Here is an 11,910-nt window from a genome sequence, read left to right as displayed (position 1 = left end):
AAAATTTCGATCTTCTAAGTTGCGTGAATGCAGCTTTATGGTGACTTTCAATGGAGATGTTCGTTTTCGTGAAAGAATCGACTCAATTAAGGACAAATTTAAGACTTTGAAGCTACTATGTAAGAATTGGGAATTCTAGGTTGAATTTGGGAATTCTTGTTATATTGTTCAATTAACTAAACTGGATTAAGAGTAACAATTCACCCTGATTACACTCGCGCAAGCAATATCTTGACAATTGCAATGGAGAGATGGTTTAGGGGACATATTTGGAGGGAGAAGGGTGGAAGAGAGAGAAACAACAAAGGAGTATCTCTAACCGTAGAGGAAAAAGGTGGAGGAGAAAGAAAAAATAGAGGGAAAATAGATTTGGATTTTGGGTATCATTGTTGATTCTTTTTTTCCCGAATGGATGGCTGAGATGAATAAAATTAGATAAAGAGTTGTGATTACACAAACTCTACATGTAGAGTTCTTAAATAACTCAAGAGGAGCCGGACACATGAAGAGAGTACTATTGGTTTAATTTACTTGGATAAAACGGTTCATGCCTTACCCGAACATTGTATCACATTATGTTGTTGGCTTTTTTTCTTTTCTTTCTTTCGTTTTAGGAAGGCAAATTTCTTATTTCCTTACCATTGAATCTTTATACTTCTTCCGTGTCTTTACTTGCAACACTTTCCTAAAAGGAAAATAATTAATTAATTGTAACACTATCTATTTTTGTTTTTCTTTTCTCTCTATCTCTCTCCAATCACATGAAGCCCTCTTTTTTTTTCCTCTCTACCTATCTCCTATCCAAATTTCGCATTGGAGTTGATGAAAAAAAGTGTTGCAAGTAAAAAAAAACGGAGGAAGTACAAGAAAAGAAAAAAAAAAAAAGTAATTGCATAGTTATTAAGTAAGGAATTGCATCCAAAAAAAAAAATCACAATGAACTTAGAGTATATTCTTCTCTAAGTCCATAAGATTGGTCCTTCAAAAAAAACACAAAAGGTCCATTAAATTAGTTAGTGAACTTTTCACATTTTCAGTCTATACTGTCAATCCTTAAAAGTCCCCTCTGTCGATTTATGTAATATGGATTTCCATTTATACAAAAGGTTAGGAAGAAACTGGATACCAAATAAGAATGGAGTTTTTCTATTTCTTTCAAAATACAAAAATGTACAGTTTCTTAAATTCACGCAGTATGCCTGTAATTGGGATACACCAAAGCAAAGTTTTACATTTGTGAAGTACCTTCTACAAAATAGTTACTGAAGCCACCTTCCAGAACATAATTTTTGTCTTGGTTTACCTATGTCCATACTCCAGTCTCCAGGTACACCATTTATAATGAACTATGAGCATGTTGACCAAAATCGGTATTTTCTTGAATATCTTGATGCATTAACCATGCTAGTTGCTAATAGTTATAACTCTATCCTATGACTTCCATCATTCAATGTTGTATACTCTTCTACTCAACTTTTCATGGACATCTAATCACATCTAAATCCTTAAGCACCTAAGAATTTAGTAGAAAGCTGTTGATCTCTGAATTCTGAGGAAGCGATCTGTCTACCTAAATTTTCTGTTCTGTGATGACAAACATCTTGTGCGTTCCTTGATGTATCGCGGCTGCTTCTTTGCTCTATCAACAACTATCATCCACCCATTAATTATCTGCAATGCACATCAAAAGTGTAAGGAATATGCTTCAAGCTCAGTAAATTTTATTTTTTATAAAAAATTCAAAATATTGAAGTTGATGCACTTGTTTACTTTGCCATTCATTTCTTGAAGAGCCATGGTAGCAGCTTCCTCGGTGATGTACTCAACAAATGCATATCCTTTTGACCTCTTCGAGATCTTATCCATGATAACCTTAACTATACAAATATTTGCAGTCAATTACCTTTGCAGCTGAATGTCATGAGTAAAGGAGGGAACAAATAGAGAGTGGAACATATTTCTCCTGTTACAACAGAGTAACAGACAGAACCTACCTTCTGCTAGATCACCAAAGGGTTCAAAGGCCTTACGTAAAGTTTTTTCAGATGTGTAGAATGACAGACCTGACAAAAGAATTCATGTTCAGTACCATGCAATGACACCAGGCGCTTTGAACATAGGTAATATGCATCCAGTTGTAGGGGGCGTAACCATCATTTGTCGTACCAAGCAAATGAAGTATACAAACCCTTTTTGTTTTAAACATGCATTCCGTTTATAATAGAAGCCTTGAGTTACACTGATGATATGGTATATAAAAGTAACACCATTGACATTTTCTAGTTGCATTGGTACTAAGACAAGGATATCACAGTTCAAGATTCATTAGCAAAGCAACAACTTCATGGACTAACCAGCCAAGAATCGAGCATATATCACTATGCAGTACCTACACTACAACTGTCCCGCATAAGAAAGGACCACAGAAAAAAAAAAAAAAAAAAACTACCTGTTATGAAAAGCTTGGTTTTGCTCATCTCTGTGGCATTTGTAAAATCTGAAGCATCAGACAGCAATCTATCACCTGCAAGCAATGTCTCATAATCATCCATCTAAAGTGATGGTTCCATTTCTTTAAACATCAATTTGCCTGCAGAAAATAATATGTTCCTACACTTTGATGTTCACAGATGAGAATAAAGACACACCAAACTCATTATTTATATTGCTTGTCAATTTTTTTTACTCTGATATGCAATAAGAATTCACTAATAGAGAATTCAGAATGGGCATCCTGATGACATTACGCTGGTATGTATACCTTTATGTGTTCTATGAGCATGAATGATTGATGAGCAAACCTGCTTTCGCTTGAAGTCCTTCCACTTATGGCCCTACCCAGATTGGAACTAACATAGTTTGATCTTCTTTGCCTATCGGTTAGATTAGACCTACCTTCAGGTTTCCTACTAGGATCCCAATTATCCAAGTGAACTTCTCGGCCAGAGGATCAATGCTACGGCTTTGGTGGATTTAACATAAGACAAAAATTCAGAACTTGCTAGCAACATCCAAAGACCTCAGTAAATTAACTTCCAAGCCTGAAATCAGTAAATCTATATATTCCAATTGCTGTCTGTAATGGCCCGCAAAGTTGTCTTGACACCACAAGTTTCCTTGGCTATGTAGGATTATTGGCTACTCTTACAAGGACCTCATCCTCATTTAACGACACTCAGGCTATAGACTCACCTCAATTAACTCATGGTCAGGCTGACAACCTCAAAGTCCTATGAGCCAAACCAGAAGTACGAAGAATTGACTCAGGTAGCTGAGACAAAGACCCAAGAGGCACGTATTTCCCATGAGAACAGGAAAAAGGAGACCAAAACTCTTGTAGTTTTGGTTAGGTTGGCCGGCTAGCAAGTGGCTGGTAAGTCCATTTCATTAGGAATCGATTATCTTTTAACAATACCTTCTAAAGGATGGCTAGTCCAAGATGCTGAACAGCAAAGTTTGATTTTGGAAAAACACCATCATTATGGGAATGTATATAACTCTCATCATTTGCCCTTTTTCAAGTGGCCACAGCAAAATGCTGGCAAAATTGAAGAATCTCAAGATAAGGATCTGCATGTCAACCAAATTTATTTGACATCAACTAAATCCAGACCCAGATTTTTCTTTTGGGTACTCCACAATAAGGGTGCTAGATCAAGCAATCGCTTTGCATCAAATAAAACAAAGATGGAAAACCCAGAAAGCAACTTTTACCAGTTTCAGCTTGATAGACAATGCTCCTACTGATAGATCCAGCAAATATGAAATGTCTGGACCCTTCAGGAACTTTAGAATTTCAACCTGTGGTAGTGATTATACAAGCTTCTTTCTTCTTTTGGTTCTTTTCCCCTTTGTTCTGATTTCTAAGCTATGATATCTTAGTTCTATATACCAACATTATTTTACAAGACTACTTTTAGTAGAACAACATAAGAATAAACAAAAAAAGAAAAAGAAAAACCATTTCATGTAACTTCTCAAATACTATCATTCTACAAAAAAAATATATTCGCCTAGGTCATCCTCTGTCTATGCTGTCAGCATAAGTTTCTCACCTCATTAGGGAGTAGTTCTTAATTTATTATGCTCACTTAGGCATTTTGGATTTAGTTCTTTCAAATCATGATTACAATTTTACAACATATAGAAGCGACTACTTTAGACAAAGTAACAGACAGTTTAACACACATGCCAAATTCAAGCATGCTCTTCCCAGAATTCAGTACCTAGAAACACAATAAGCATCTCTATTATATAAGGCAACATATGGGGGACACCAAAAAAGTAGAAAAAGAAAAAAAAGAAAAAAAATAGAGGATAACTAACTGTTTCATTTGAATCAAAAAAGAGGGGGAAATTTAGGACATTTAAATTGAACATCAATTTTTTGAGAAAATAAAATGTAAAGACAATTTTTCTACCCAATTAATTTTATTTTCTACTTCATTTGTTATCACATGTTATTGCACGCATTACGTGCATGTGACACTAGTAGAATCTAAAAGCTTTCTCCAATTAGATTGCATGAGTAGCAAATAGATCCTCGTATACTAGTTACCACACAAGCGTGTATAAGATCCAAGATGCAGATTCTACTGACAAGATTTCAAGCTGGATTAGTCACACATATGATTATAAGACATACACACTCTAAGGTCATGGACCCTAGGCGGATAGTGGTTAACCCAGGATAGTGTAACTTGAAAGAATGATCAAATATACCAATAGCATTCTCCAGTTACATCATACCAAAAATGGCTGCATTAGTTCAACTCTATGAAACAATATCTCTTCACCCGAGTTATAATCCTTATCAATAAGTGTAATTTGTACCTTGCGTAGTCCTAAATAGATACTTCATATTGCACAATAATGCCCATCAACGTATACTAATAGTCTTGTGTCAAAGCTTCCATGTAGTAGCAAATGCTCAACAAAACCTAAATGCAGTTTCACAGAAAAAGATGCATGCTAATGACATAAATGCCAGCTTACAGGCAGAGTATTTACATCCATTGCAAGTCTGCAAACATCCAACTAGCTTGTCTATAAATCATAATTCACAAGTAGTGCCTTGTAAGATTTGGACTGTAAGATCATATCAATGACCCAAGCATTATGAAACCATTATTATACACTCCCTACTAGAAGAACAAATTAAAATGTTGCAGTTAGCTCAAATAGAAAATGAATTCCCAATATACTGTCCATAACAAAAGCCAATGAACTGCCTGATTTATTTAAAGATGACACCTCTTATGCCACAAAAGCTCTTGGAAGAAAAAGTGAGATATTCAAAGTTTGTACCAAACAACACATAGCTAGATAGAAATCAAATGTGCTGACTTGACAAACCTCCATAATCCTTGTTTTCTGACTCAAAGTGCTCATCTGGCTTAACAGATAAAACTCCAGGTATGGCTGCACAAAACAAGGGTTTAGAGTAAGGAAAGCAAACCAAATGATGATTCAATGAATCAAAGAGCAGAATAGGTATATACTAGCTAACTTCTGGGCAGATTCCTCGTCAAGGTTACAGCAAAATCCAAGATTAGACTGCCATGTTACATGATATATACATCTCTGTGCATCCGTCTCACTGTCATTGAACATTTTCCTTCTCAGAAGTTTTAAACATTTCAAAAACATATAAAATAGCCTGTCACTCAAATACATACTTCTCCAAGACCTTGGTTAGTATCTTAACATAAAAATCAACAGCCTGTGCCTTTGATGAGACTCTACTGGACTGCATATCGATGCGTACAAGCCAATATTTTGAACCTTTGGGGGGCAACAATGTACTCTGATTGGGTGAATTTGATACAGACTTGTCTTGAAGGTTGAGATAAGTCAGATAACTATAATCCTTCTTAACTGAATTTATATCAGGATCAGGCTTAACAGATAGCACTCCTGGAAGACCTATACAGCCAGAAAAAAAACATGTACAAAATCCAATGAGGATCACATTTCCTCTTTGGCTTTCATGCTTGCCAACACACAACTTAACCATCAATATATTCAATAATCAAATGTGTAAATATACAATGATTATAAATTAATGTCTTGCATACTAAAATTTGCTTTATATAGAGATATCAAGTATTGATTAAAAATTTAAATTTACCCCATCAAAGTTCTACTACACATATAAAAGTCAAAAGTGATGCAACTAATAGTAAACTGACTTAGTAACTTATTAGAACACACAATAACTTTAAAATAATAGGAATGGAAGGTTCACCAGCAATGAATCTAGAAGTTTCTTCAGCAACAATGCAGCAAAATCCAAAATGGGTATCAAAGGAAGCATCATATATACAACTTTGTGCATCCTTCTCACTGAAAAATGTCACCAACCCCTAATCAAAACGTATAATTAAAATCAAGAGAAATAAACCAAATCAAAAACAAATTACAAATTGAATACATTTAAAAGGAAAAAAAAACCCCACCTTTCCAAAGCTTTCTCCAAAATACTGACATAATAATTGATTATTTCAGCTTTTGTTTGAATCCCATCAGTAGGCTTATCCATTATAACCATCCAATGAACATTTTCAGTGGAATTTGGAGTAGTAGAATTAAAGGGTGTAGCTGTTGATGATGTTGAAGCAAAAGCAGTAATCATTGACAATGAAGACTTGTGCAATGAAAAGTTTGGAGAAAATAAGAAAGAAATATTAGATGGTTCACTGAAATTTTGTTGGGTTAACGATAATGAAAGTTGAAGACACTTTCGATTTTTGGGTAAAAATGGAGTCGTGGAGCTGAAAGAATCAAAAGGATGAGAGATTATGGAGGGTAGAAATGGTGATTTTCGATGATGGTGTACTTTTTGGGTTGGAGATAAACTGCTTGAACTGAAGGTTGTAGGAAGTGAATGAATTAGTTCCATGGCGGTCTTTAGGATTCGTTAAATTGATGTGTGGTGTGGCTGGTTTAAACTTTGAAGAGGCAATGGGTAGAGTCGTAGAGATTTTAAATTATGGCACGGTGATACCGACTATAATAGAAAATTGCGGTTTTTTCACCAAATATTCCTAACAAATCACGAAATTCGCCATATATATATTCAATGTTTTAGATATTCTACTATATATTTCTGAGTTTTCAAAAATTGTGCACGAGAGGAACAACAGTTAGAGGGAATTGTTGTTGGGACTTGAGTTTGTAGAGGAACTCAAGGAGTGGCTCGAGAGATAATAGGTTTGAATTAAAGGTGTTTTGGCCTATTATAGTGAAAGAGTTGAGTTTAAAATCTCTAGTAGTCAAGCTTGTTTCTTCTTGTTGGGTCCAAGAAGTTTTTCCTTGTAAAATCTCTAGTGTCTTTCTCTTGTTCCTCTCATTGTTTTATAATTCCGCGAAAAGTTACGTTTATTTCTCACACATTCAAAACCCCCCCTGTATTGTTCCTAGTGAAATAACAATCTTTTCTCCAACCGGAGGCATGATCACCAGATCGGCTCCACACCCTGCTTTGGTGGAGGAGCCATCTACTTGTAATTCCCATCCCTCCTGCCCACCGACCGGGGTCTGGTCGTGCATTCAATGATGAAGTCTACCAAAGCCTGCGCCTTTATTGCTCTCCTTGGCTCGTATTCCAGACCAAAATTAGCGAGTTGGTCGTCCCAATCGGTCATCCGAGTGGAGTGGTTCATGCTTTCTATGACCTTCTTGAGCGGCTGTCCGGTGATAACTTTGATAGGGTGAGCTTGGAAGTATGGTTTGAGTTTTCGACTGATGGCCATTACAAGGGCAAAGACTATTTTTTCAACCTCGTTGTACTTAGCCTCTGCTCCTCGGAAGGCATGGCTGATGAAGTAGACAGGATGCTGCTTTCCTTCCCTCTCGGCCACCAACACCGCGCTGAGCGCTTATTCTGAAACGGCTAGATAGATGAACAAAGCTTCCCCCGACAAGGGGGATATAAGTTTTGGGAGGATTGATAGGTGTTTTTTAAGGGAGGCGAAAGCATGTTCGGCTTCATCGTCCCAAGTGAACTCTTTTTCTTTTTAAATCTTTGAAGAAGAATAAGCTCTTATCTGCTGATCCGGAGAGGAAACGTCCGGATGGCAGCCAGACAGTCGGTTAGGCTTGCACCTCCCGTACGTTGAGGGGATTTCATTTCAATCACCGCTTTGATTTTATCAGGGTTGGCCTCAATCCCTCTCTCGTCCACCAAGAATCTGATGCACTTTCTTCCCTTAACTCCAAAGACGCACTTTTTTGGCTTCAACATCATGCGGAACCGCCTCAACATGCCTAATGTTTCCCTTAAGTCTGATGGATGATCCCCCTGGGTCTTGCTTTTCACTATCATATCTGTTGAGTCATGTAGTATTTTGATGATTGTAAACAAATGATGATTATCTAACTAACATGTGTGTTTGAGATGTGCATATTACATTAACATGAAACAAGTCATCAAAGGTTGAATATATCACATCATGAAGGTTATCCAACAAGTGAAGTTCCTAAAAGAGTTCCTATAAGGAACACAAATAGAGCGGTTCCTAGGTACATCCTATGAGGAACATTGAATATGAAGTTCTGGAGCAGTTCCTGAGTGGGAGCAGCAATATAACGTTTCAGAGTTGAAACAAGAAGTTCCTGAGCAGGAACTATGAGTGCGAAGTTTCTTAAAGGAACTAGCACACTGAAGTTCCAAAGGTGGAGCTATCAACATGCGGTTCTTGAGTTGGAGCAGCATGGAGCATGAAGGCAGAAAATATGAGTTTATTTTCTAGGATTCATGTAAGTATATGGAAACGTGAAAGGTAAGGAACAAGGTCTAAAGGAACTCGTAAGGTCAAAGGAACTCGTGGAACTTAGAGTCAAAAGTATTTAAGAGTCAATAAATCTGATGCATATTATTATCTTAATCTATAAGAATTTATTAGAGTTTATTTCTTAATAAATCTCTACGTGGTTAATATTTATAAATAATATGATTAGTTGTTTTAGGATAAGTTTTAGTTTTAAAATAAAAGATAAGTTTTAGTTTTAAAATAAAAGATAAGTTTTTAATAAAATCGGTTTCTTTAGGAATCTGATTTTAATTAATTTAATTTTATCTTTTTAGTTTTTGGAAAATAAAAAACCTTAGATTTCTAATACGTATAATAAGTATTGTTAAAGAAATTGTTTTCTAAAGGAACAGACGTGGTAGTCTATTAACTAAGTTAAAGGAACTAGACTTAGGATGAGCATTACAACGGTATTATGTCAGTTGAGTAAAATATGCCTAGATTTAGGTAACCGTTTTATTTAAGGAAAAATCTGATTTTATGGAAAATCTTTTTAAGGAAAAGATTTTATTTTTCAAAAGATAATAAAAATATTATTCGGTTTTTACGGAAGAAATTTAAAGATAATATTTTTATTAAAATAATTTAATTTCAGATTTAATAATTAATATGTTTTTAATTAAATCAGATTTTCAAATTAATGCTCAAAGTGGTTGCTAAAATTTAGGAAGCAGTAACTTAATTCTCTCCCACGTTTAACAGTGATCATGGAGATCATGGGATGTGTTAAGGAACGTGTTCCTTAAGGGAAGGAACATCATGGGATAATGGTTTAACCACTAACACATGATTCATCCCACGTTCATTCTAAAAGACTGCTATAAATATACAAGTTCAATTGAGTTTCAAATTGTCTGACTGGTGTCTTTCCATAGTGTTAGACTTATGTCATTCCATAAGTTTGGCTTAAGGAATAGCGTTACAAAAAGAATTATATTTTCTATTCCTTGTTTGAGTCAGTTCCTTTGAGTTTCAAGTTCCTACGAGTGCCATGTTCCTTTACAGTTATTCAGTTTCTATATACTAGAGTTAAACCAAATTATCAAGCGTCTGTATTTGAGTTTGGGGTTAAAGGGTTTGAGTGAACTCTTGTAATGGGAACTTGGTAAAGGGTTTGAGTGAATTCTTGTATCAAGTTCGAGTTAGGAACTTGAGTAAGTTCGAGTTAGGAACTTGAGTAAGTTCTTTTGTGTATGCGTAGACTTAGGGTGAAGTCTATCTAGGGGTGAAGGGTTTGAGTAAACCTTTGTAAAGAGTTGTGGGAACTCTTGAAAGACTTAGAGTTAAGTCTAGAGTATAGAGTGGAGATTGTGAGAGAGTTGGAGTTCCGAGTGGAACTTGAGTATGTAATAGGTTGAATCATAGGAGATTTCCTATTATAGTGAAGAGTTTAAATCCTGAGTAGGTCGTGGTTTTTCTTCTTGTATTGAGACAAGAAGTTTCCACGTAAAAATCTCTCTTGCACTTTCAGTTCCTTATTGCTTATGTTTTAAATTCCGCATTATTTGGGCAATAAGTTCCACACTACAATTCACCCCCCCTCTTGTAGTGTTCCTAGTGAAATAACAATTGGTATCAGAGCCGGAACTCATTGATAAGCAGGAAACCCTGCTGAGTTAAGTTCCTGCAAGAAGAAAGAACACGTACGAGAAAGGAACTCCACCCGATGTCATTCAAAGGAACAAGTGAAGGCAGACTTTTTATACACAATTAAAAGTCACTCGAGGATTATGAACAACCCCTTTGATGTAAGTATCTCTTCCTTGAGATATTCTTTATACGCATATATTACATTGGAACTTGTTCCTTAAGTATTTCTAGTAAGATTGTTTTATTTGGCTTTGATGTTTTTTAGAAATTTAGGATAGCTTTAACATTGTTTTCTAAAGACAAAATTCAGATTTCCAATTTTTTTAAAAATATCAAAGAATCATATACTAGAAATAGTTGAAGGAACAAGTTATATGGAACAATGCATATTTGTGTCTCTGGAACTTGGTTTCTCATCTTAAGGAAAATCCATTATTTTTGGCATGTTATATCACACTCATATATTATTATTCATTTGCCAAATGATAGTTTTATTATGCATCATGAATATTTGAAATATTTCTTATGTCGGTACATGATGTTCCTTGTTAGTAGTGGTAGATATGTGCGTACATCATGAATATGGATATTTTATGTTCTTCCTACTAACAAGAAAGGACCCAACATATATTTGGGTACCAAAAACCAAGAACTTGCTTATTTTGCAGGTAATGTGAAAGGAACTGACATCTCTTGATGTAGAGGTTAGTTGTTTCTAGAATGTAGTTCTAGACATGAGTTCCTATGACTACAAAAGCTAGAAAAAGTATGTAAAAGGTGAAATATATTTCTTAGGAAATTGGGTAATAATCTTTACATACTATATATCTTGGTCATTATTATTATCAAATTTGATTTTTGATATCTCTTATAAATACATGATTGAAGAAGGTTATGAAAGAGAAGTTGTTTTATGTTGTTACATATATATGAATTATTTCAATCTAACTTCTCTTCAAGTTTTTGTGCAAGTAAAATTATATCTTGTAGGTTTGTCTACGGATATAATTAATATTGGTAAAGGAACTTATAGATGTAATAAGAGAATGACTATCAGTTCCTCTGAAAGGAACAGACTTATTGGCACAACTAAATTGATTCAAACGAACTCTAATATAATCACATGAGTATAGTAATTAAGCATGAATCAACATATCTATTAACTGATGTTCATTTTCAAATAATAATAGAAGCTTAATTAAGGCTATAATTTAGGAAGGTTTTAACGAAAAAGATTTTGACTAAGTTAAATCATTTTAAAGATTTTTTTTGTTATGGAAAGATTTTAATAAAAAAAAATTAAATCTTTTATATTTAAAGAAAAACCTTCTTGGATATTATTAAAAAGAACTAATATTAATTTTTTATGCTTAACAATTTCCTAGAATTTAGGAAAGTGAGATACTGGATATAACACGTTCAATTGAACGTATACAAAGTGGCGCATGATGTGCTTGTTCCTCAAGGAAAGGAACAACGTGTAAATCCATGATCCTATGATCTAATC

The 11,910-nt window shown here is 34.8% G+C and overlaps 1 protein-coding gene across 3 annotated transcripts; it reads right to left on the bottom strand.

Annotated features, from left to right (window-relative positions):
- Positions 1-1,123: 1,123 nt before the first annotated feature.
- Positions 1,124-6,998, bottom strand: LOC104896333 (organelle RRM domain-containing protein 1, chloroplastic). 3 transcript variants are annotated; one of them, XM_019250284.3, is made up of 10 exons: positions 6,459-6,997; positions 6,248-6,345; positions 5,679-5,925; positions 5,502-5,599; positions 5,356-5,421; positions 2,450-2,524; positions 1,995-2,063; positions 1,771-1,877; positions 1,599-1,671; positions 1,124-1,513 (listed from the first exon to the last, which is right to left on the bottom strand). In XM_019250284.3, exons 1-10 carry the CDS (start codon positions 6,899-6,901, stop codon positions 1,506-1,508), a joined length of 1,284 nt encoding a protein of 427 aa, XP_019105829.2. In that variant the 5' UTR covers positions 6,902-6,997; the 3' UTR covers positions 1,124-1,505. The 3 variants fall into 3 exon arrangements, with proteins under 3 accessions (XP_019105829.2, XP_010681376.2, XP_019105830.2); XM_010683074.4 differs by having other exon boundaries at positions 1,124-1,671; positions 6,459-6,995; XM_019250285.2 differs by lacking the exons at positions 1,124-1,513; positions 1,599-1,671 and having other exon boundaries at positions 1,782-1,872; positions 6,459-6,998.
- Between the last annotated feature and the right edge of the window lie 4,912 nt (positions 6,999-11,910).

Source organism: Beta vulgaris, chromosome 6 (assembly GCF_026745355.1).
Source record: "Beta vulgaris subsp. vulgaris cultivar EL10 chromosome 6, EL10.2, whole genome shotgun sequence".
NCBI lineage: Eukaryota > Viridiplantae > Streptophyta > Magnoliopsida > Caryophyllales > Amaranthaceae > Beta > Beta vulgaris.
Note: the sequence above shows the minus strand (reverse complement) of the source record. Positions and strands in the feature narration are given on the sequence as shown.

Coding starts and splice junctions, on each gene's coding strand:
- LOC104896333 (XM_010683074.4), bottom strand. CDS start 6,901: ATGGAACTAATTCATTCACTTCCTACAACCTTCAGTTCAAGCAGTTTA. Junction 5,600..5,678: donor CTAACCAAGGTCTTGGAGAA/GTATGTATTTGA, acceptor GTTCAATGACAG/TGAGACGGATGCACAGAGAT. Junction 5,422..5,501: donor ATCTGCCCAGAAGTTAGCTA/GTATATACCTAT, acceptor TGTTTTGTGCAG/CCATACCTGGAGTTTTATCT.